General features: G+C 45.0%; 2 protein-coding genes and 1 long non-coding RNA gene across 3 annotated transcripts in view; 1 reads left to right on the top strand and 2 right to left on the bottom strand.

The window, feature by feature from the left end:
- The window catches only part of TUBA8 (tubulin alpha 8), a 29,979-nt gene extending 20,983 nt beyond the window's left edge, over positions 1-8,996 (bottom strand). The window contains exons 1-5 of the mRNA XM_082241239.1: positions 8,783-8,996; positions 5,366-5,585; positions 4,360-4,508; positions 2,802-3,482; positions 1,650-1,940 (exon numbers count right to left, since the gene is read on the bottom strand). Coding sequence (XP_082097365.1) covers positions 1,650-1,940; positions 2,802-3,482; positions 4,360-4,508; positions 5,366-5,585; positions 8,783-8,785 — 1,344 coding nt within the window. The 5' untranslated portion in view covers positions 8,786-8,996. The remainder of the gene's footprint in view (positions 1-1,649; positions 1,941-2,801; positions 3,483-4,359; positions 4,509-5,365; positions 5,586-8,782) is intronic.
- A 3,254-nt stretch (positions 8,997-12,250) lies between these two features.
- Positions 12,251-17,351, bottom strand: PEX26 (peroxisomal biogenesis factor 26). Its single transcript, XM_082241387.1, has 5 exons — positions 16,632-17,351; positions 15,551-15,691; positions 14,402-14,718; positions 13,451-13,597; positions 12,251-12,748 (listed from the first exon to the last, which is right to left on the bottom strand). The coding sequence occupies exons 1-5, from the start codon at positions 16,859-16,861 to the stop codon at positions 12,645-12,647; spliced, it is 939 nt and encodes a 312-aa protein (XP_082097513.1). The 5' UTR covers positions 16,862-17,351; the 3' UTR covers positions 12,251-12,644.
- Positions 17,352-17,498: 147 nt separating this feature from the next.
- LOC309542532 lies at positions 17,499-24,748 on the top strand. The gene is made up of 4 exons (XR_014224282.1): positions 17,499-17,588; positions 19,401-19,499; positions 21,835-21,910; positions 24,400-24,748. It is a non-coding gene; the product is annotated as an uncharacterized lncRNA (long non-coding RNA).
- Positions 24,749-24,976: the final 228 nt, after the last annotated feature.

The following is a 24,976-nucleotide window of genomic DNA, read 5'->3' as shown; positions in this document are numbered from 1 at the left end:
TGTCCAGTTCTGGGCACCACAATTCAAGAAGGACACTGACAAACTGGAACGTGTCCAGAGGAGGGCAACCAAAATGGTCAAAGGCCTGGAAACGATGCCTTATGAGGAACGGCTAAGGGAGCTGGGCATGTTTAGCCTGGAGAAGAGGAGGTTAAGGGGTGATATGATAGCCATGTTCAAATATATAAAAGGATGTCACATAGAGGAGGGAGAAAGGTTGTTTTCTGCTGCTCCGGAGAAGCGGACACGGAGCAATGGATCCAAACTACAAGAAAGAAGATTCCACCTAAACATTAGGAAGAACTTCCTGACAGTAAGAGCTGTTCGACAGTGGAATTTGCTGCCAAGGAGTGTGGTGGAGTCTCCTACTTTGGAGGTCTTTAAGCAGAGGCTTGACAACCATATGTCAGGAGTGCTCTGATGGTGTTTCCTGCTTGGCAGGGGGTTGGACTCGATGGCCCTTGTGGTCTCTTCCAACTCTATGATTCTATGATTCTATGATTCTATGATTCTATGATTCTAAACCACATGGTTCCACTCCCCACCCCACCCAAAAAAAGAATCCTGGGAACTGCAGTTTACCTTTCACAGAGCTACATTTTCCATCAGCACCTTTCATCAACTACAGTTGCCAGGATCCTTTGTGGGAAGACATATGCTTTAAATGTATGGTGTATATGCAGCCCAAGTCTCCTAGTTGCTCCTGATGTGGAAGCTTTTATAGGAGTCACCTGACCTGCTCTGGCCGCCGCCCAATTGGAGGAGGTTTCCTTGGCTGCCTCCCAATTCTCTCCTTCGGCCAGGGGAGGCTGATCTCACACAGGCTGAATCCCTGCCCAGTTTTCTTCAGCTCACTCATTTCAAGACTCACTGTAGGCTTGTATTATGATGCTGGATGCCCACATGACACAGGCTTGTGTTAAAGGTTGACATGGAATGCCTGCAAAAGGAATGTCTATCATCATGTATGCAAAAGTGTGGCCTGACCACAAAACTGGTAGGAACCAGTTAGGAGGAACCTAACACTGTGAGAGTGAAAAAGAGCTCCGCATAAGGTACAAGGAGGGCTGTGCATGTAGAGTAAAAGAAACTGGTTGGGTAAAGTTGCATTTCAAGGGCTGTGGTTGGGTGAAAACATGGTGGAATGAAGTGGTTGGCCAGAAGGTAAAACAGCTAAGACAACATATTTTTCGTATACAGTGATACCTCGGGTTAAGTACTTAATACTTTCCGAAGGTCCGTTGTTAACCTGAAACTGTTCTTAACCTGAAGCACCACTTTAGCTAATGGGGCCTCCCACTGCTGCCGTGCCTCCGCCGCACGATTTCTGTTCTCATCCTGAAGCAAAGTTCTTAACCTGAGGTACTATTTCTGTGTTAGCGGGGTCTGTAACCTGAAGCATGTGTAACCTGAAGCGTATGTAACCCGAGGTACCACTGTATAGTGTTTTCTGAAAGAAAGCTCTCGCAAACTCTTTTAACTCTGTCCTGTAATGCGTTACTGAATAAAGTCCGACCCATTGGGAACTTTTCATGAGCCTCCACACGGAACCTCTGAAGGAAATTTCTCCCTCAAAGTCTACAAAGGCCCAAAGGAAGGGAAGAAACAGACAAGAGACAATCTGGTGCACAGAGAGGAGCAAACTGTTAGATTTCCTCGCTGTCGAGTACCGACTCAAACGAGTCAGTTGCCACTTCCTCATAGTCCTTCTCCAGCGCGGACAGGTCCTCTCGAGCTTCTACAAACTCCCCTTCTTCCATGCCTTCACCAACGTACCAGTGCACAAACGCTCTCTTGGCAAACATCAGGTCGAACTTGTGGTTTAGCCTTGCCCAGGCTTCAGCAATGGCAGTGGTGTTGCTGAGCATGCAGACAGCGCGCTGGACTTGGGCCAGATCTCCTCCAGGGGTTACAGTTGGCGGCTGGTAATTAATGCCAACCTGGTAGGATTAGAAGGAAAGGGGAGAAAGCAAGCATATAGACACACACATAAATGGTATCAGTTCAAGCAACCACCTCTAAATTGGAACCATAGAGGTAGAATAAGAATGAGGTGACATACTGCCTGTAGTTCTGGTAAAGACTGATACCTTCCATCATAATTCTCTATGGGAACTGAGTGATGTCCCTCTATTTGTTGGCAACCCTATAGTGAACAGGTGGCACTGTGGGTTAAACCACAGAGCCTAGGGCTTGCAGATCAGAAGGTCAGCGGTTCAAATCCCCACGATGGGGTGAGCTCCCGTTGCTCAGTCCCTGCTCCTGCCAACCTAGCAGTTCGAAAGCACACAGTGCAAGTAGATAAATAGGTACCGCTCCGGCGGGAATGTAAATGGTATTTCCATGCACTGCTCTGGTTTGCCAGAAGCGGCTTAGTCATGCTGGCCACGTGATGCAGAAGCTGTATGTCGGCTCCCTCGGCCAGTAAAGTGAGATGAGTGTCACAACCCCAGAGTCATACGCGACTGGACCGAACAGGGGTCAGGGGTCCCTTTACCTTTACCTATGGTGAAATAGTTTGCAAGGCAGTTCTATTTTATACGGGAAATAACAATAGGGAATGGGATGGAGTGTGACTTTTTTTGGAATCACCAAACCACAGGTATGTTCACCAGCAATTCCTATGGCATCCCCTTTCTCCACACTACATGTCTCCCCTTATCTGCTTTTTTTCTAAAGTAAAAAGCTTCAGATGTTCAGAAAAAGCCCTTTTCTGAATCTTTTCCAAAGATTCCTCTCTTGATAAACCTTAATGATTGCATTGGGACCCAGAGTTCATGCCAATATGAATCTCTCCTCACCTTGAAGCCAGTTGGGCACCAGTCCACAAACTGGATTGCCCTCTTGGTCTTGATGGCAGCAATGGCTACGTTGACGTCTTTGGGCACCACATCACCTCGGTAGAGCATGCAGCAGGCCATGTACTTCCCATGGCGGGGGTCGCATTTCACCATCTGGTTGTTGGGTTCAAAGCAGGAGCTGGTGATTTCGGCCACGGAGAGCTGCTCGTGGTAAGCCCTCTCGGAGGAGATGATGGGCGCATAGGTCACCAAGGGGAAGTGGATGCGAGGGTAAGGCACCAGGTTGGTCTGGAACTCAGTCAAGTCCACGTTGAGGGCGCCGTCGAAACGCAGGGAAGCGGTGATGGAGGAGACAATCTGGCTGATGAGGCGGTTCAGGTTGGTGTACGTGGGGCGCTCAATGTCCAGATTGCGTCGGCAGATGTCGTAGATGGCCTCATTGTCCACCATGAAGGCACAGTCGGAATGCTCCAAGGTGGTGTGGGTGGTCAGGATAGAATTGTAGGGCTCCACCACCGCAGTGGAAACCTGGGGGGCTGGGTAGATGGCAAACTCCAGCTTGGACTTCTTGCCATAGTCCACAGACAGGCGCTCCATCAGCAGGGAGGTAAAGCCAGAACCTGTGCCTCCTCCGAAGCTGTGGAAAATCAGGAATCCTTGTAGCCCTGAACAGGTGTCAGCCTGTAAAGGGAATCATCATTTAGGTGCTTTCCTCACACATGCAGGGAGCTTTTTTATCACACCAATGAGCCTGCGTAAATAAGATACCCCTCCTGAGTTCTGAAATGTTAGAGTCCAGGAAGGACTGTACATTGTGAAAAGTATTTTAGTCTGTTTAAGTAGGCAGACAGAGGGGTGGAGATTCAGCACCAAAAGCATTAGGAGAGGACGGAAACTTTATTTCTCTTTCCATGCAATTGGCAAATGTGATATTAGGAGCCATGTCCTACCTCACTATTCTTCAACACTGCTTCCCCATCCTTGTATTAAAGGGCCCTCCATTTTATCTAGTCATTCTATAAAACAAGTGTTTCTCCATCTGAATTAAAGAAACACCCAGGTGTCTGCTTAGTGTGGTACAAACTGGCTTCTCCACATCCTTTCTCAACCAATCCAGAATGTGGCTAGGAGAAAGGGATGGATGGTGTATGTGTCCATACATATGCATGAGTGCGTTTCTGTGTGCATGTCTCTCTCTGTGTATCTATTTTATTTTAATTTTTGTTAAATACGTATATCGTCCTATACCCATAGATCTCAATCAATAAATCTACTGATTGGCATACGGTAAATATCTATTGTAAAATAAGATGATATATTGACTTACATAAACATAATCATTAGAATGAACAAGTAAATTAGAGCTATGACACCCTCCTAATTAAGAGAGATATCTGATGGGTGGAGTTGGACTCAGGTGGACCAAAGGGGGAACTTCTTTTGCTTGGTCCTCAGGTTCTCCAGGGACCCAGCCAATGCATTTCTGATCTCTTTGAAGTGCCATTCAGTATAACATTGTAGCCTACCAAAACATGCTTTCAGTTCCGTTGTGCCTTACCAGTTTTCGGATGCGATCCAGTGCTAGCTCAATCCTGTCCTTCCCGATAGTGTAGTGACCGCGGGCGTAGTTATTAGCTGCATCTTCCTTGCCAGTGATCAGCTGTTCCGGGTGGAAAAGCTGACGGTAGGTGCCAGCCCGCACTTCATCTGTGAAAGGGGGAAGGAAGCGTAAGGCCTTCCAAAAGGAGCTGAATTTTAATACAAGGCAACCGAACTCTGAATCTAGATAGAAAACCATGGCCTGGTATTTCAATTAAGTGGTGAGGAACCTGTTGCACTCCAACTCCCATCAGCCCCAGCCAGCATGGTCAATGGTCAGAGATGCTGAGATGGTCCAACAACATCTGCTGGGCTACAGGTTCCGAAGTATCTATTAGCTGGGGCATTCCATAGAAAGCTGTGGCTTTAAAGAGTTGAATAGATTGATTGTTCATACCATTAGAAAACAACTTTTGTTTTCTTAAAGGTAAACATAAAAGGACCCCTGACCATTAGTTCCAGTCGTGGCCGAATCTGGGGTTGCGGTGCTCATCTCGCTTTACTGGCTGAGGGAGCCGGCGTACAGCTTCCGGGTCATGTGGCCAGCATGACTAAGCCGCTTCTGGCAAACCAGAGCACCACACGGAAACACCGTTTACCTTTCCGCCGGAGCGGTACCTATTTATCTACTTGCACTTTGAGGTGCTTTCAAACTGCTAGGTTGGCAGGAGCAGTGACCGAGCAACAGGAGCTCACCCCATCGCGGGGATTCGAACCACCAACCTTCTGATCGGCAAGTCCTAGGCTCTGTGGTTTAACCCACAGCTCCACCCACGTCTTACAGCTGAACAATTCAGTAGGGCTTGACTACACACATGGAATGGAAGATTCATCTATTAATGGTTATCCCACCTAAGGCATATTCCGGGATTTGGAAACCTGAGGCCCATTGAGGAAATGTGGCCCCCTGAGCCACTATATGATCTCACAAGCATTTCATGTGACCTGAGACAGCCTTAACTCACCGACTACAGTTTGCTCCAAGTCCACCATGATAGCTCGCGGCACATGCTTCCCGTTGCCAGTCTCTCTGAAGAACGTAGCAAAGGAGTCGTCATTATTGGGATGGTTCTTTTCCGCGAAGGTGCCATCTGGCTGAATTCCATGCTCCAGGCAGAAGAGTTCCCAGCATGCATTGCCGATCTGAACTCCAGCCTGGCCAACGTGAATGGAGATGCACTCACGCTGCAGAATGGAGAACAGGGTGAAGTCAGAAGACACGACACAGACTCTTTGGGACAGGTGCATTCCTTTTTGCACCCTGTAAGTAAGTAAAGGTAAAGGGACCTCTGACCATTAGGTCCAGTCGTGGCCAGCTCTGGGGTTGCAGTGCTCATCTCGCTTTATTGGCCGAGGGAGCCAGCATATAGCTTCCAGGTCTTGTGGCCAGCATGACTAAGCCGCTTCTGGTGAACCAGAGCAGCGCATGGAAACACCATTTACCTTCCTGCCGGAGCGGTACCTATTTATCTACTTGCACTTTGACGTGCTTTCGAACTGCTAAGTTGGCAGGAGCAGGGACCGAGCAATGGGAGCTCACCCCGTCGTGGGGATTTGAACCGCCGACCTTCTGATCGGCAAGTCCTAGGCTCTGTGGTTTAACCCACAGCGCCACCCACGTCCCTAACCTGTAAGTAGTTTCATGCATATGCTTGGAAGGGTTTATTTATTTTAAGTTTGATTTCCCACAACAATGCAGCTGCAGAGTCACTCTGAAGCACTTAGTCAAATTAAAATGGTAGCTAGACCTAGTTGCTTGGCACTGCTGGGACTGCTGGACCAGAACTGTCTTAGAACCAAAGAACTGTAGAGTTGGGCGGGACCCCACGAGTCACCTCTCTTCCTCTATCTGTCCCATCTGAATTTGGAGAGGCAATTGAGGTGTTAGACTGCTGCTTGGAGGCAGGGATGGGCTGGATGTGAGCTAATAAATAGAGGCTGAATCCTGAAAAGACAGAGGTACTGCGTGTTCCGAGTTCTCAGGTCAAGGAGGTGGGGAGACAGCCTGTCCAGGACAGCCTTGCAGGCCTCTGGAAGGAGCAGGTCCTCAGCTTGGGGGTGCTTTTAGGTTCAATACTATCGCTGGAGTGGCCTCCGTGGCTTGGAGTCCCCTTTTCCAGCTCTAGTTCCTTTTGGACAGAAATGACCTGGCCACTGTATTGCGTGCTTTTGTAATTTCCAGATTGGGTTATTGCAACGTTCTTTACACAGGGCTGCCCTTGAAGATGATTTGGAAACTTCAGCTGGTTCAAAATGCGGTAGATAACCCAAGTTCTGGTTTTATGAGACGTGGGGTGTGGGTGCAACCATCTTTCTATGCATTTTCTCCATACCATGCAATTTTTATACCTCTGTTATATCCCCTACTTAGGACTCAACTACATTAGTCAAAAAACAACACTTTGAAAGTGTTATAAACATGCAACACCAGATGGCGCCAGAGAGCAAACAAAATTTGTATTTGATTTTTACATAGGTTTTTTTCTCTTTTGTTATAAAACGATTTAATTTCTGACTTCTTTATAGCGTTGTTATTCCTGTGTGTAAATCCGCCCTTAGTCACCTTTTCTCTAAATGAAAAGCTCCAAACACTGTAGCCTTTCTTCATAGGGGATCTACTCTATTCCATTGATCACTTTGGTGGCTCTTTCCTAACATTTCCCTTCTACATTCTCCTTTTGGAGGGGTGGTGATTAGAACTGTACACAGTATTCCAAATGTGGTTGTACCATTGATTTGTATAGCAATATTGTTGCTATATTGGCAGTTTTATTTTCATTTGCTTTCCTTATGATCTCTAACATGGAATTAACCTTTTTCACAGCTGCTGCACATAAAGCTATCCATCACTTTTAACTTTTAGATAATTTTTATTGATGTTTTCAAATACATACACACACACACACACACACACACACACACACACACACTAGATAAACAATATCGAACCCCAATATCTTTTTCTGGACCAGTTCAGATGCCATTAGATTTATGTGGTTGGCATTTTTTGCTACAGTGTGCATTGCTGACAGCTGGCATAAATAAAATCAAGGGGAAAGCTTCAGTCAACATTAACTGGCAATGTCTGAATAAAACAGAGAGGGATTGAAAGCCTAACCAATATTTGACAGCTCTCTCTCATTTATCATCATTGTAGAACATGATGCAAAAAGTAAACCAAGAATGGATTATATTCAAGGAGTACCTGAAAAACTACTGTGACAGCAAAAACCTCCTGGCAGATCTTGAATGAGTCTTGCATTGTACAGACAATATATGTAAACTTAATGTTTTTATTTATTTATTTTTCCTTTTTTGTTATCAAAAAGATTTAAGAACATAATATATTAATAGGATACTGTAAAAGAGAACAAGTGTAATTTCGTTTTTGTTTTTTAGAACAATCGGAAGTCTATTTTAGGTCTTTTTTAAAAAAATGTATTTTTAATTTTTCTGCGGTATAGGATGGGATACAAATTGTAATATATTGCTGTATAATTTTGTAAAATATGTTTAATAAAGAATTCAATTAATGGAAAAAAGAACATGGTTAAACTATGGAACTCACTAGATGTTGTGATAGCTAGCAACTATGACGCCTTAAAAATGTTAGATAAATTTAGGTAGGATAAAGCTATCAGTGGCTCCTAGACATGCTGGCTATTTTCTATCCCCAATGTCAGAGGTCTTATACAGTGCTCCCTCGGGTTACAGACGCTTCAGGTTACAGACTCCGCTAACCCAGCAATAGTACCTTGGGTTAAGAACTTTGCTTCAGGATGAGAACAGAAATCGTGCAGCGGTGGCACGGCAGCAGCAGGAGGCCCCATTAGCTAAAGTGGTGCTCCAGGTTAAGAACAGTTTCAGGTTAAGAACAGACCTCCGGAACGATTTAAGTTCTTAACCCGAGGTACCACTGTACTAGTTTCTGGGAAACATGAGTCAGGAGTGCTATTGCTTGTGGGCTTCTCCTTGGCACCTTGGGGAAAAGGGTGGGATACAAATGCTCTCAAGTCATTCAGCTGCTGGCCTGGAACAGCTGGCTGCTGCAGCATCAACCTTGCCATCACAGAACTGATGTGATGGTGGATAAAATGTCAGGGTGTAGATCAGGGAAGGGAGACCCGTGGCGTTCCTGATGTTCTTAGACTTCTAACACCCACCAGTCCCAGCCACCAGGGCCAATGGTCAGGGATGGACTTAAAAGCCCAGCAGGATTTGGCGGTTCCCTAACCCTGATCTCCACCCTGACATCTACGCCACATCAATCCTGTATTGTCAAACTGCCTTGATCTTCTACCCTTTCAATAGTTCTGAAGCAGGGGAAACCTTCTCTCCCCTTGGTACCTTCCATGTGCAGGAAGCTCCCCTGCCTTCCTTACCATGGTGCCTCAAGTAGTGCTCACTCTCGCTCCCGATTAACAACAGCAGCTGTGGATGTTGATGTTCCCACTGCTGTCTCGCTCTAGGCAGCTGGGTGCCAAGGACCCCAAGCCATGCATGCCACCCCCAGGGAGTGCCATTGAGCATCACAGTGCAGGGGAGGAAGGTCATAATCACCCTTGGCAACCTCCCCTTTCCTGCTCCTGCCATTTACATCACTGAACACTCACTCACTCTCAGGTGGTGGGCTCAGCAGAAGCCGTCTGCCCATGTCCCCTTCCCCACCTGAAATGATAGGAGGAGCGTCTTCCTCTTGGCTCTGTTTTATTCTCTGAGCAGAACCGGGTTCTTTTCCTGGGACTCTGCCACTTCTGGCTTTGTGTAGGGGTGGTTTGTTTGAATGCTTCTGCCATGGACAAGTTTTTTTGGGGGGGAAGCTGCTTGCATGCAGGGAAATATATTTCAAGGAAGCTGGGCTGAATCGTTTACTATGTAGAAGGAGTTACCTGCCCCCACTGGGAAGAATTCAAATTTGCAAACACCCACCCGAATCTTGAAGTAGTAGAGGCCATGGGAAAGCTTTCCCATTTGATTCTACTGAATGCTCATTTTTTTTTCTGAGTTCAGGACATTGAATCTGCTGAGTAGACCTTGGAAGACACATCACAAATCCAACAAAACATAGGTATGTGGAACCTGTAGCCCTCTAGATGTTGTAGGACATCTTTCATCAGCCTCTACCAGCCCATGACCAGAAGTGATGGGAGCTGGTGTCTAGCAGCATCTGGAAGTCACAGGTTGTCCATCCCTCAGCTAGCACCTATTGTTTGCCATCAACTTTCTCTGCCATCTTCCTATCAATGCGTTGTCATCTAGCAGAGCTGTTCCAAGGGGTAAAGTATTCTGAGAGGGGAAAGGGCACTGTGCTGGCCTAGAGCGACCAGTTAGTTTGCAAGGCACCTTGCTGATAAAGTCATTCGTGTTAGTTTCAAAATAGATCCTGTTCTCATTGTGAAGTCTATGGAAGCCTTGGTAGAATCATAGAACTGTAGAGTTGGAAAGGACCTCCTAGACTCATCTAGTCAATGCAGGAATCGTTTGCCCAGCATGGGGTTCAAACCCCCTACCCTGGGATTAAGAGCCTCCTGCTCTCCAGACTGAGCTATCCCTGCTGTCATCTGGTACTGCTGTTGCATTCATAACTTTTTTGCAGGTTTCACATAGGCATGTGGTTGGCTGCTGTGAGAACTGGAGGTGGAGTTAGATAGGCCTTTGATCTGATTCAGCAAGGGCTCTTCTTATGCTGTTACCTGATCATCCTGTTTTAATAGGTATGTTTTAGCTCCTTCAGTCTGAGGATGTGGACACAGTGCTTGGAGGTGTTAGGCTGATCATCTGTCCTCTTGGCCCTTGTCCATCCCAACTCCTTAAGGCAGCCAGAGCAGGGCAGGTCAATTTGGTGGGGCAGGTTGTAAAGAATAGTGAAATACCGTATGGACTGAAGGAAGGAGTTGTAAGGCATTATCAAAGGAGCCTTCATCAGATCCCACCATCCTAGGCGATTACCTGCTGGTTTCCTATTTATGCTACTTGGGCAAAGTGCTCAAGGTACGATCTTTATCCTTTGCAGTATGGTTTTGGCACTGAAATATCTGTTACACTAGTGGATTACCTATGCTGTGAGCTGAACAAGGGGACTGCAGGCCAGTTGGAACTTGCAACAAGCTTTTAATACCATTGACCATCCCTTTGGGATGGGAGGCGCTGTTTAGCAGTGGCTGTAGTCTTACCTTGCAAGTCAGTTGCTGAACATGGCTTTTAGGGATTCGTGTTTAATTCGTGAGGCAGTGTGGTGTAGTGGTTAAGAGCGGTAGTCTCGTAATCTGGTGAACTGGGTTTGCGTCTCCGCTCCTCCACATGCAGCTGCTGGGTGACCTTGGGCCAGTCACACTTCTCTGAAGTCTCTCAGCCCCACTCACCTCACAGAGTGTTTGTTGTGGGGGAGGAAGGGAAAGGAGAATGTTAGCCACTTTGACACTCCTTAAAGGGAGTGAAAGGCGGGCTATCAAATCCAAACTCTTCTTCCTTGGCCTCTGCCCTACATCACAAAGGACTCCAGTGTGTCCCCGCATGAAATTCACGCCTGCATGAAACAGCTAGGAGGTTATATGGTGTCAGTAATATGCTGTGGACACCCATCTCTAGCTTGCATTTCCTTCCTTCCGTCCAGGGAGGGTGTGGAGATCCTGAACTGCAATTTGAGAGCAGTGGTGGGTAGAATGCGGGCTAATGAGTTGATACTTTAAGCCAGACAAGACAGAGGCACTTCTGATCAGTAGGAAAGCCAATCCAAGATTAGACACACACCTTTACTGGAAGGGATAGCAGTTTCCTTGAAAAACCAAGCTTGTGGTCTTGGGTGCTTCTGGACAATGACTGCAGCACACACTTTGCTGGGCTGCTGAAGTGTTCGGAAACTTCGGCCGGTGCCAAATGCAGCAGCTAGACTTGCGTTTTTGAGCCTATTAACTCCAGTTGTGTTCAGTCTTCTCTGCCTACCTGCTTGTTTCCAGCGCTTGCTCTTGCCTTTAAAGCCCCTTGCAAAGCTTCCCCACATTCCCTCTTTAAATCAAGGACATCAGAAGTTTAAAACAGCAGCTCTGGGTGGCTTACAAAACACCCTTTGCACTTGCCCAATGGGCACCCAAGAATCAGCTTGGCTGTCAAGCACTTGGGGACCCTAAGTAAGGGATTGTGACCAGACAGTTGAAGAATTTCAGCCTTCCATGTGAGCCTGCCCACCCACTGTGATTTTCATCAGAGGCCTCACTCTGTCCTGTTGCCAGTGGAGGTTTGGTTAACCACATCATGGGGAAGAGTCCATTGGGTTGCACTGCTCAAATTATGGAACGCCCCACCTTGGCTGTCCTGATTAGTCCCCTTATTTGTCAATACCTTTATTTTCTAGCAGCCTTTGGAGGATTTTTTTCCCTTTGCTGCTAAGAGTTGTAATGTGGCTGGCTTTGTTTTGCTCTCTGCTTCGTTTTATTACCTCTGTCCATTTGGATAATATCCACATGACACATTTGAAGCACGTGGCTTCCCACTAGGAATCCTGGGAACTGTGGTTTGTGAAGGGTGCTGCAAAGTACAGCTCTGTGAGGGGTAAACTACAGTTGCCAGAATTCTTTGGTGTGGGAGTCATGACTGTTAAAAGTGCTATAAATTTGCTTTAAACCAGGGTTTCCCAAACTTGGGTGTCCAGCTGTTTATTTGACTACAATTCTCATCATCCCTGACCACTGGTCCTGCTAGCTATGGATGATGGGAGTTGTAGTAAAAAAATCAGCCAGAGACCCAAGTTTGGGAAACTCTGCTTTAAACGAATGGTGTGGACGTGATCACAGCTTGCGAACTGTCGGGGGACAGGGGCATTTTCTAACTGGGACCAAAAACCAAGACGGAAGTGATTTAAATAAAATTAATGTTACAAATATACATATATAATACATAAATCAATATCACAGAATCAAAAACACGAAAAAAATCAGCCTTAAACAGAAGCTCCAAGAACTCAGTTATAAAGATATCTAGTTGATATCTAAGTGATCGTATACAAAGCCACCAAATTCCAACTATCTATCACGGAAATGCTTTATCAGTCCCATCGCTGTGGTCATGACACAGCAGATACCCTGCCCAGATACTGCACTGCCACTATCCTTAATTCTCGAAGAAGTCTCTGCCTCACTGCAGGTGCTCTCTCAACAGCTGCAGTCACCTTCATTGACTTGCAAGTGGCTTCGCCGCGGTCCTCCAACAAGCACTGCTTCAGCATCATACAGAAGGCAGTGGAGTCAGTTAGTCTTGAACTGGAGGCCTGGAGTGTGAAGAAAATGCAGCCAAGCGGGCTTGATGGAAGAGCTGGATTAGCCTGTTGAGGAAGGGCAGAGAAGTGGGAGATGCTGGAAAAGAGAAGAAGAAAATAATGACTTTCATTTCTCATATCTACCCATAACAATAAGCAAATATTATTCACGACACTGGTCAAACATTCCTCCTCCAAATGTAAACACACAATGACCCAAGGCTTCTCGTACAACTAAAATAAACCACTCAGGTATCACATGCACCATACGTTTAAAACACTGTTGTGTCACTTTAACAGCAACGGCTCCGCCCCCCCAAAAAACCTGGGAACTGTAGTTCGTTAAGGTAGCTGAGAGTAGTTAGAAGACCCCTCAGAAAGCTACAATTCCCAGCACCTAAAACAAACTACCGTTCCCAGAAAGACTCCTTGCCTGAAACCCAAGTGAGCCGTTGCCAGTGCTAGATCGGCCAAGAGTCTAACTCAGGAAGCTGTCGTATACTTGGTTCTTATGCAGCTACTCCCTGACAGGCCTTCTACTCCTTTGCTCCTGGAACTCGGGTGAATTTGGGGCTCTCATTCCATCCCACTCCAGATACGGCAGACTTGACCATATCCCCAGCAGTCTGTGCTTTACAAGTCATTCCTGAAATCCCAAACATGGCCAAGCAGCACTGTGTGTCAATACACACACACTGCCATTCCAGATACAACCCCACATAGGCTAAATATTTCACACGGTAACAGCTGGATACTACTTTCCCTTCCCCTCCCACTGTCTCCCCTCTCTCAAGTATACCTGGGTCAAGTCTCATGACAATGAGACACAACATGAAAGCAGCCAAGAGTGTCTTTCTGTAGGGGATGGAACACAGCTGGCCTGCCAAGGATCCCAGCACTCGACCCAGCTGTGCCAATATGGTCAACACCTTTTGGGATACCAAACCTGCAAAACGAAAGGAAGACATTACGCCAGGGAAAGTGGCGAGGAGGCACCACTCAAAAGGAACTTTTAAAAAGTTATTTCCAGAGATGATTCCATGAAAAATAACCTTTCTCCCTTAAAAACTCTCCAGACACCACCGTTGTCATGTGAGGACTGTACAGCCAGCACCAATTTCTTGTGACTGATCAAGGAAATGCTTTTGCCCCTTAGCAAACGCTTTATCTATGCTAATAGTAAATCCCAGTGAAGTTGTTGAAAGTGTGTCCCCTTCACCCAACAGTTTCATTAAGCTGTCTGAATGCTGTAGGACTGCAATTTTCTTACTAGATTAATAGAATTGTAGAGTTGGAAGGGATCTCAAGAGTTATCTAGTCCAACCCCCAGCAATGCAGGAATCTCAGCTAAACCATCTGAGACAGATGGCCATTCGACCTCTGCTTAAAAACCACCAAGGAAGGTCAGTCCACAACCTCCCAAGGGAGACTGTTCCACTGTCAAACAGCTTACTGTCAGAAAGTTTTTCCTGATGTTTAGTCGGAATTTCCTTTCTTGGTTCGAGTCCTACCCTCCAGAGCAGGAGAAAACAAGCTTGTTCCATCTTCCAGGTGACAGCTCTTCAGATATTTGAAGATGGCTATCATATCTCCCCTCAGTCTCCTCTTTTCCAGGCTAAACATAACCACCTCCTTCAACCACTCCTCATAAGGCTTTGTTTCCAGACTAGGTGGCAAGAAAATTTATATACTCCAGGCATCTATGGTTTCAGCTACAAAACACATAAGACTGCTTTTAAGAAAAGCCTACCCAACCGTTGCTTCCACACCATTTCTGGCCGCTCGTCAGGAAGCTGGCACACCACCTCTTCCTTCTGCAGCCACTGCTGCCTCTGCTCCTTAATGCTCTCATAGGCCTCCACCTGTTGCTCTTTGCTCAATGCTTTACAATCTCGGATTAGCTCCTCTGCCTCTGCAAAGAGCCTGAGCGGCAACAGCACATGGAACAGGTGCAGCTGAGCCAAGAGGCCGTAACTAGGCAAGTGCTGATTGGCTGAGAAATGTAACCAGTCTCTGGCGACATCTAGCATCACATGAGGTTCTTCCACTTTACTATGCAGGAGGATGCTGAGAGGGAAACAAAGCAATACCACCACTTTAATATTATTATAATGACACCATTGTATTTGCATATTATTTTTCCTATGCATTCTCAAGAAAGCCCTTGACACAGAGGGAGCTAGTATAATTTAGTGCAGGGCTCTATCTGGCCCTCAGAACACTCTCCAAGCAAAACGTCCTTCCCAGACAAAATAATAATAATAGTAATAATAATAATAGTAATAATAATAATAGTAATAATAATAATTTATTATTATTTATACCCTGCCCATCTGGCTGGGTTTCCCCAGCCACTCTGGGAGGCTTCCAACAAAAGATTAAAAATACATTAAAACATCAGTCATTACAAACTGCCCTAAACCGGGCTGCCTTCAGATGTCTTCTAAATGTCAGATAGTTGTTTATTTCTTTGACATCTGATGGTAGAGTGTTCCACAGGACGGCCACCACCACCAAGAAGGCCCTCTGCCTGGTTCCCTGTAACTTTGCTTCTCGCAGTGAGGGAACCGCCAGAAGGCCCTCGGCACTGGACTTCAGTGTCCGGGTTGAACGATGGGGGTGGAGACGCTCCTTCAGGAGAGATCATATGACTTACTGCATCTCTATACAAAAAGAAAATCCATACACACAGAAAACTAGCATGTCTGGCAGAAGGCTAGGGTGCAATGCCTCTTTCTCCCAGATATCTAGTTTTTTGTATGCAGGGAGCTGATCTGCATGAAGGTGCACTCAGCTATGCAAGCTCCCACCCGCAGCCTAAACTGGTACAGTCCAGTAACAGGCTTACCACCTCCAAAATACAGTAATATAACTCTGTGTCTGTAAGAGCAGAACCCACCACAGCTCTAGAATTCTGGAAGGCCAACATTCAGGCTCGTGATAGTACTGAAGAATCCAAGGCAGGACTTCTCTCCATCGGTTCATCTCAGCCAAGGCCTGGATACCCACAGTGCATAAGGAGCATTTCAGTTCTTCAGAGCTGATGCAGAAAATAGATGCACAAAATGTAATTAATTAATTATTATTATTATTATTATTATTATTAAAAATTAACCCCACTCTGCTGCTGAAAAGGACTCCCAGTGTGCCATACAAAGATCAGCAACAAGATTGGTAGTCTGGGGGCAAGGGCTATCTAAAAGGCATGACAGAAAAGGCAAAGGTATTGGGGGGGAGGGGGGAGCAAACACAGACAGTAGTTCTTATTTACAAAGTTTTATAATAACCAGATGGTAATAGAAGTTCAAGGAGAGGAGGAGCAGGAAGTTGCTGTCTCCCAGCACAGCTAGGGGCCATTTTACCCTTCCCGTCCCTCTGCTGTAACTTGGTAAAATGTCTTTTTCTGTAAGAAACTGCATTCTTCTGCCATTTGTGCTAACAGGTACTGGAATAAATATCGTTATTTAATTCCCTTTAGAAGAACGACATCAATTCCAGGACTGGTTTGAAGCAACTGGAGACTAGGAGTTTAATAAGTTTACAAAAGTATGGAATTATCGAAGACATTCACACAGAACATTCACAGGGGAATCACAGCTATATTATAATCCTCACTTGTTCTCAAAATGTACTCTATAATGATAGACAGTGATCTGAACGCTTGTATTGCTTCATGGCTGACTTTATTCTTTGATTCTGAGCAGCATAAAACCTCCACGAACTTTACTAAATTGTAAGTACGCAATTGTGAAACTCATATAGTCATAGACACACAAACATTGTGTGTTTAATATTACTAAGCAACTGGGCCTAAGTAATAAAATCTGCCTGGTTTTTTTATTTAAAAAATTATTGCAAGAGGATGAGCCCCAGCCCCTAGATCATGGGCTGCAGATAGCTCAGCACATACCTACATCTGGCACTGATCAATCCCACTCTTCCCAGTTCTCACCCGACCTCTGCCTCAATTCAGCACGTACCTGTCAGCATCTTCATTCTCGGGGTCCTTCCTGAGGCTCTCGCAGCCTTTCTCGCACCTGTCCAGAGCAGCCGCGAAGTCCCTGTTCATCACCAGCAGATCTGCAGCCTCTTCCAGTAAGGAAGCTGCTTGGGACGCCACTGGAGACAGAGACACGGGCTCGCTGCTTCTTAGCAGGCTCCCTGCCCCGCCGATGCCGGCAAGCGCCACGGACAGGTCATTCCTCATCATCTCTAGGTGCTGGTTCTAAAACTAAACACTCCGACTGAGCTGCGCTATAGGCCCGGTTGCCTCGCGCGATCAGCAGCTTCAGGACAAAATATTAGGCAGCACTCAACAATTTGGGTTTTTGTTTATTATTTTTAGCCCACTAACTCTTCTTCAGAGGCAGGCTATTCCCCTCTGCAGTCAGACACCGGCTAGAAAAGAGGGGCAGGGGTGTGTAGGAGGGGGAAAGCTAAGTAAAAAAGAAAATTGTCTTCGGTTGCACCATTCTTCAGAATCCAGAAGATCCCGACTGTCCAGATCTGCAGAATTGCACAATTGCAATTCTGAGGGTGCGGGTCCGCCTTCTATAAAGCCCTGTATCCTATCAAAAGCAAACGCAGTGCAGACCCCGCTCTCTTTCTAGGACGCAGAGATCATCTCCCTGCACATTCTGCATAAAGAGCAACAAAAAATGCGACTGCCCCTAAACTGCTGTTCGGTCAGCAGCAGAACAGACGACTTCCTCGCTTTACCTGCGCGCCCGCAGTCACGCCGCAATAGAGCATGATGGGAAATGTAGTCCCTCTCGAGTGAGAGGGGAAAGTCGACGGGAAAGGCTGACTGACGGGAGGCCGGACTGCGACAACCGGAAGGCAGCCCGTGGCAGGAAGTAACGTGGAGCAGGAGGGAGGGGGATTTAAGCTTAGTTCGTTGGCCTCCTCAATTCATAATGTCCCTCGTCGTTAATACAGTACGTAGTTGGAAATTTCTGAGGGTCTGGCTGGACCACTTGGTGATTTGTTTTTCTCTTGCCTGTTGTAGCAATTTTAATGCCCTGGGCTAGATGTGTAATGGATTTTAATTGCATTTTAATTCCTCCTTTTTTTACATTGTATTACAATTTGACTTTTGCAGAATTCAGTCGAAATAAATTTTAAAAAAGGTGCTACTGGACAATTTTTTAATTTTATTTATTTATTTCGACTGCGTCAGACCAACACTGCTACCTACCTGAATGTAGAATTCAGGTTATTGCAAGTGTTCTTCACAGACACGGAACACCAGAACCCAGCTCGGTTTGGGAACACCAAACTCGGATACTTTTAAGGCATTACCTCCCCTCCCCACCCCACTAACTGGTTTTAATGTATTGTTGCAAAAGCCTGCCAAGGAGCGGCCAGAGCACATGGGGTAACAGGCACACCTGCAGGCTCTGCGTCCCTTAGGATAACAGAAGACACAGTTGAGGCTGTTGTGCTTTGGGAAACAGGGTTTATTCACTTATTTACACCTTCCATCTGCATGGAGGGGGTCCCGATCTTACAGCGTGGCCCAGAGCATTGCAGGCAGTCTTTCCTTCATTGCCAAGATGGATCTCAGCCATTCTCCCTCTTCTTCTGAGAGGCCCCTTGCCCTCCCCCAGAGCAGTTACCTTGGCAAACTCCAAATCTCCAGTCACACTCGGGACAAGGAGTTGTCCTCAATGGCTCTCTGTTTTAATGCTCTGCTCTTCCCTTGGCCAGCCAGGCTGGTTTGAGTAAGGCAACCCAGGAATCCCCTTAGCAGCTTAAAGCCTCCCTGCATATTACAAAGAACCCAAAATCCTAGCATTTATTAACTTCTAGGGTTTAGGGGGATCCCCCTATTTCTATAATACCACCCCCTCCTTAGCAAAAGGCAGTCTTCCATGACTGTCCAACATGGTTACTACCAGCATTCCAGTGTGCTTGAAAGATAGCAGAAAGTTACATCAAAAACACAAGAAGACATTTAAAAACACAATAACAGTTCTTTTGTAAGCGGCCCCCAGCTTCCTGGATTCCTCCAAGCCTTTCTCCGTGAACAGAGTAATTTAAACTAAGCCCTTACTATCCCAACACAACAGCATGCACATAAACAAAAGACATCACAGCAATTCAAAGTCACTGTTGAACTTGCAGGCACAATCCCTTTGTAGGTCAGTTCACAGTTCCAAGAGCAGAAACCCCCCCCCCCTCCTCTTGTTGTAGTAGCTGGGTTTTCCACAGAGTTTCTACTCTTGAGTAAAGCAAACACAGTTCTCAGTCCTTGTTGCTTAATTCACAGGTTCAGTCCTTCTGGGGGCTTCCTATGCTTCTGGGGTCTCCCAGTAGATTGTGTAGGGATGCCTCCCTCCTCTAGCCCCCTAGGCTGCCACTGGGGGTACTAAGCTACCATGTTGGGCCTGTGGTTCTGTTCCCAGAGCCCCACGGTCTGGTCCCAATGATTGTTGGGCCACCCAGTACTGAGAATAGCTCTTGTATTTACACATTGGCATTAAATGTTTTGACCACAAGCCTTTTGTCTCTTGTTCGGAAAACTGCATTCTTCAATAGTAAAACAAACAATCAAACAAACCTCACACACAACACAGTCCATATAAACCCCTCTAATTTAACCCTATTTCAGCAGGAGAAAGCTAAGTAAAGCAACAACATTCCCATAGAAGTCCATGGAATCAAGTCCAGGATGCAACAGAACAGCCTGTTCCTATAAGAGAAATTAATAGTAACGTGTTTTTGTACTTTGCTCTTGTGTCCTGTAGGGTGCAGTATGGAACTATGCAAGATCAACATCTTCAACTTCCAAGATTGCCACCCAGAACAGCAATTGGATATTAAGAGGCTTATTTGAATTCAAACAGGTAACCATCACTAATGCACAACCACATGCAAAACAGCAAAATAACTTTTACTTTGAAATAAAATATTTAAAAAACCAAGTTGCATGGGAACCAAAGCAATAGGGAAGATGTTAGTATCCCAATTTTGGTAACCTATGTTTTTTGTGGGGAGGTATGCAAGTGCCAACAAGAATGCCCTTTGCAGTGCAATCTTATGCATGCTTACTCAGAAGTACAGCCTACTGTCTTCAACAGGGCTTATTCCCTGGTAAGTGTGTATAAAACCATATCCTCAGTCTGGAATACAGTATGTAATTTGTGAATGCCGTTCATCTGGATGGGACAAGTGTATAGGAGCTCATTTTAAATCAAGTGTATGATAACCTGATGCAAAACAACAACAACAACAGACTAGGGAATAATCTCAAGGAGAATAAAATAATAGGAACATTCTGTAGGCGTACTATGAATTATTTTCTTATGTCAACTGGAAAACACATTTACGCCCTTCTTTGACAAAAACTTATCATTTAGTCATTTTCTGGCCACTTCGCATATGCGCTTTCAAAACCTGCTTAGAGGAAAGTTACATGAATCACAGAATCATAGAATTGTAGAGCTGGGGGGGTCCACAAGGGTCATCTAGTCCAAACCTCTGCAATGCAAGAATCTTTCACCCTGTCTCATACTCTACCAACTGAGCAATACATGAGAAACAACTCACAACAGGTCATGCAGTGAAAAATTAGATGGCTACCTCACATGGATTCAAAGCTCTCCACAGGAACTGGAAACCCTCATGCTGAATTGGCTATTGGATTGCGGTGTTGGCTACACAGCTCAGCGGTAGTGCCTATTCTTTGGATACAGAAATCCCCAGGTTCAGATCCCAAATTGCTTCCAGCTAAAAGGACTTACGGTGCTAAGTGCTGGGAGGCAACCTCTGCTGGAGAGCCCAGAGATTTGTTGTAGAAAAGTCTTCCCCAACCTGGCACTCTCCACATGTTTTGGACAACAACTATCATCCTTGAGCATTAGCCAAGCTAATTGGGGCTGGTGGGAATTGGAGGCCAACATGGTTTAGAAGGCACCAGTTTGGGAAAGGCTGGAGTAGACAGGATTCGACTAGATCAGAGATGGAGAGAGAAATGCTGCTGGACTTTGAACTCCCACCTGTTCCAGTTGGAATGGCCAATGTCCAAAAACATCTGAAGGGCCACCAGTTCTTCATCCCTGGGACAGATAGACGAGTGGTGTCATTGGGCTAAAGAAAGCTTTAATGCATAAGACAATTCCAACTTTTCAGGCAGGGTATGACACACAAAATATAATTATGCATTATATTTTTATTCCAAAAAGCAACATTTCCTTATTAGGTTTGGATAGCTTACTTGTTATTGCTTTTTACTGCCTCTGAATTCTCCCCTCCTTTCCCCTCCCCACAACACATATTTCTGAAAATGAAGGCAGAAGGAAATTTGTTTGGACACACAATTTCCGCCTTCACTAAAAATAAGGACAAACTCTCCACATACTATATTTTCTGCTCATGGAGAGGGTTTGTGAAATACGAACAATACATAAAAAACAGGAATAGGTAAGATTCTGATCCAAAACAACTGGTATAGCAAAGGTCACTAATAAGACATTTTCTTTCAGCCACTCCCAGTTCACATCAGTAAGTCCATTCCTCAACAAAATAATATATACTTGGATTACCTATTTTTTCACTGAAGTGGCAAACTCATGTTTACTTTAAAAAACAAAACCCAAACCCTGTATTTGGGCTATTATATCTGCAGCTTGTAGCTCATAAATTTGTGTGGTTCTCCCTTCTATATAGAAAACAAGCATGTCGAGATGGATAGTCTAAAACCTTTTTACCTCACACCTTTTTCTGTTTTCAGGGGGCACATTTGTGAAAGAGAACTTAATAATTGGAAGAGTCCCCACCTGCAATCTGAAGTGGTACAGCCCAGAATGAGGCTACCACCTCAGTAAGAACAGGTCTTAGTCAATAGACCACTGTGAGAACAGAATGCTGGACTAAGACAGGCCTTTGGCCTGTTCCAACATAATTATTATTATTTTCTTAAGAGCTGTTAGTATCTCTGCTGATAGTTGGTTTAACCCAGTTATAGTCTTAACCATTTCCAGTTCTATATCAGTAAGTTCCGATTATCAGTACTCTGGGGGGAAAGCTTTAAAACTTGTCATTTTACATCCACTTCATTGGTTGTCCTCCAGCATTATAAAATATGTGCTTCCTTTTTGTTATTTTTTCAAGTTACTAGTTTTACTAGTTTTACATTTCTCTCAACTTATTTAACCTTAGCTCTTTTTTTAAAAAAAGCAGAAAAGAATATTTCATCTTGCTGTGTATGGAAGGCATTCCTCGCTCCCTGGCTCACGTTTTGTGATCTTGCATTTTGGTTAGTATCTTTGCTAAAAGAAACCTCTTTGGACCAGAGTAGCCACAAGGTGCAGTAACTGAAGAAACCAGTGAGTAGAAGGAAAAGCTGGACCCTTTGCTGTGCAATTGTTGTATGTGGTTTTAGTTACTCATTTGGTTTGGTTTTTAATGCCCCATCACCCAGTGCAGCTCAAGGGTATTTAGAAATATAGGCACATGCAGTAAGGCCTCCAGGACAAATCACCTCAAACGTTAATCCAGATCGGAACAGTACCGGTCACAGGGCCACAGGGTTGGGGGTGGGCAGTCTTCCGAGCTCCTGGCCTCTTCTGTGTTAGTGGGCTGCTAATTAGAGATTAGCAACACTAAGACTCTGAGCTGGAAGGAGCAACGCCACGCAGCTAAGTCTGAAGAGAAAGAAATAGTCACAGCTTCTCATGTTGAAAAGAAGAGGCAGCCATAGCAATGTCATCAAGAGGGGTAGCACACCCTAAAACCAACTGAGAGGAGCATGAAAGACAGGTAGGGATCACGGAATTGTACTGTGTAGTTTGCAGGCATGTTTAGCTCATTGAATGCAAAACTGTGCTTTGCTTGATTGGAATGTTTTGGCTCTTTGAACTGAAGTCCAGGATGTATATTGGAGACCCTAATTGTTATTCATCGGCAACTATGAGAATGGATTATTGTGATTAGCACATGCTTGGCATACAGTGTACAACTATGCCTTTCGGCTTGTAATGGAACAGCAGGCTAGTTCAATTAATTAATAGGGTCTGGATTGTCTTCCCTTCTTTGCTGTTGATAGTGGCCTGGTTCACCACATAACACTAAACCATAATTTAGCAGCTAAATTTTAGCATTATGCAGCCAAGGCTCAATGAGCCCAACAAGGTGTTCATATGCTACCCCTCTCCTTTCCTGGCTGATTTCATAATCCAACTATGGTAGGCTTATTAGAAAACAGATGTGATGTTTGTTTGTTTTTAAAAATCCAAGGATCCCTGGTTCAACTGTAATGCTAAACTGAGATACTTTAAAGTATCCCAACTAAGCTTGGGAGATGTCCTTCTCCTAGCCATGTGTGATGAGGAGAGGGGAGAGAGAGCATGCTAGCCTGATGCTTCCCTCAAGCTTGTTACAGTCTATCCATGTAGCATTAAACCATGGTTTATCTCCTCGTGCTAATAATGCAGCCAATCGGTGCAGCCTTTGGAATTACATTTTTCCACTCTATGTGTGAGCCTCTCCTGACTGTTTTCTTTCTTGTTGTTGCTATTGTTTCATTTTGTGGGTATATCCTGGAACATTGGCACAATGCTAGTGCATTAATGCATTAGTATACAGGACCACCCACAAATCATTCCACTTTATTAGTTGTTCTGTGACGCTTCCCCAATATTCCCACACAACAAAAGCAGGACATAAAAAATAACCCAGAACATTTGGGGGTGTGTGTATAGGATTTCAGCCAAAAGTTGTGGAACATGCACTGATTGGGAACAAAACAGTATGACTGTCCCAAAACCTTGAAGCTGCTAAGAGTATTGAAAGCAGGATATCACGCAACTGGCCTGATATCACCGTGAGCACAAATAATTATGACGGCACAATAAAAAGGACATCTGGAAAGACTTTACATCAAGCATGGGTTGGATTGGATGCTCTGCGCAAACCCTTCCAACTCTATGAAACAGTAAGAATAGTGAAGGCAAAGTCTTATCAGGATGTGGGCAGGGTAGACAATAGACTTGATAGACTATGAGCCAGATTTTGGTAAACCACCTAGGGCTGGAATTCTTACAAAGAGTGCTGCACTAATCTAATCCAGTGCAAGGCACTTCTTTAAGCAAGAATGTACACACAGGATCATTTGACACGGATTAGTTATGCCTTCACTATTAAGAGATTCCTGGTGTGCATGCACTCTTGTTTTGCAAATTAAGAATGTGTTGGAGTAGATCTAGCCAACACCCAATTGTGTTCCCATTGGCATTCTTTCAGTTTCATCCATGTATGATTAAGAGGAGCCCTGATGGATCAGGCCAGTGGCAGATGCCTGTGGGAAACCTGCAAGCAGGACCAGAGCACAAGAGCTCTATCCTCTCCTGCTGTTCCCAGCAAGTGATATTCAGAAGCATACTGTCTTGGGCTGTGGAGAGTAGAGCATATGCTTCAGGGTTAGTAGCCACTGATAGTCTTGTCCTCTATGAATGTGTCTAATCCTTTTTTGAAGCCACCCAACATTCTTTTTTCCCTAAGCCTCTAGAGTTTCTAGTCCATTTGATCTGGTGGAAATGTCATCCAGTCTTTCGCCCTATAATATTCCGGTTCCTGCCCGGTTTCTAATCTCTGCGGGCCACCACTATTTAATTTTTGTCGTGTATATACACTTCTCCACTTCCTTGCTCTTTTCATTGAAGTTCATCCGTGGTCCTCCTTTTAAACTCACATTTATTGGCAGGATGCGTGAATTAGCACTGTAGTATCTTTATTTACATTGTACAGATGGAATGTCAGAAGAGCTTAGAAGAACTCAGAAACCAAGAAAGAGCCAGGAGCCACTATTGCCTTCACTTACTATTGTTTCTCTTGCTGTCTGCCACCCATGAGGTGGTTAATGAAAGTCTGTTTTGCAAAAGCTGGCAGTTCTCTGCGGTTGCTAGGATACATTGCCCTGCTCTCAAGGAAGGATCAGCTAATTAAAGATTGTTCTGATGATGAAATGTTTCTATATTCGTGTTCCATTGGTCAACGGCACTGTCAGTCAAGTTTTCAGCTGGGGAATATCTGGGTGGAATTCTGTAATTTACTGAATGCGTCTGCTGTGTATTGCTTGTGTTAGTAATTTTTTCATCCCTATATCCCAGTTCTAATAAACATGGCTATCTAGAAGCAAGTCCTGCTGGGATTCAGGAAAGGTAATTTAGGATTTCAGCCTTAAAGGTAGATTGGAAATTTGTAGTGTTCAACCTGTGGACGCAATAGATATTTGGAAGTAGTTTATACATTTTTATAAGTCACATTTTGCATGTGTCCCTATAAAGGCTCATGCAGGCATAGAGCTCTACTAAGTACATCTTGA

This window comes from Podarcis vaucheri (assembly GCF_965113315.1).
Source record: "Podarcis vaucheri genome assembly, chromosome: 10".
Lineage (NCBI taxonomy): Eukaryota > Metazoa > Chordata > Lepidosauria > Squamata > Lacertidae > Podarcis > Podarcis vaucheri.
Note: the sequence above shows the minus strand (reverse complement) of the source record. Positions and strands in the feature narration are given on the sequence as shown.

Bases quoted from the DNA above. Each gene is read 5' to 3' on its own strand.
- PEX26 (XM_082241387.1), bottom strand. From the start codon at position 16,861: ATGATGAGGAATGACCTGTCCGTGGCGCTTGCCGGCATCGGCGGGGCA. The intron at 14,719-15,550 runs GTGGGTTCTGCT...TTTCCCTCTCAG, and splicing joins TCCAGAATTCTAGAGCTGTG to CATCCTCCTGCATAGTAAAG. The intron at 12,749-13,450 runs GTATACTTGAGA...TCTCTTTTCCAG, and splicing joins TGTCATGAGACTTGACCCAG to CATCTCCCACTTCTCTGCCC.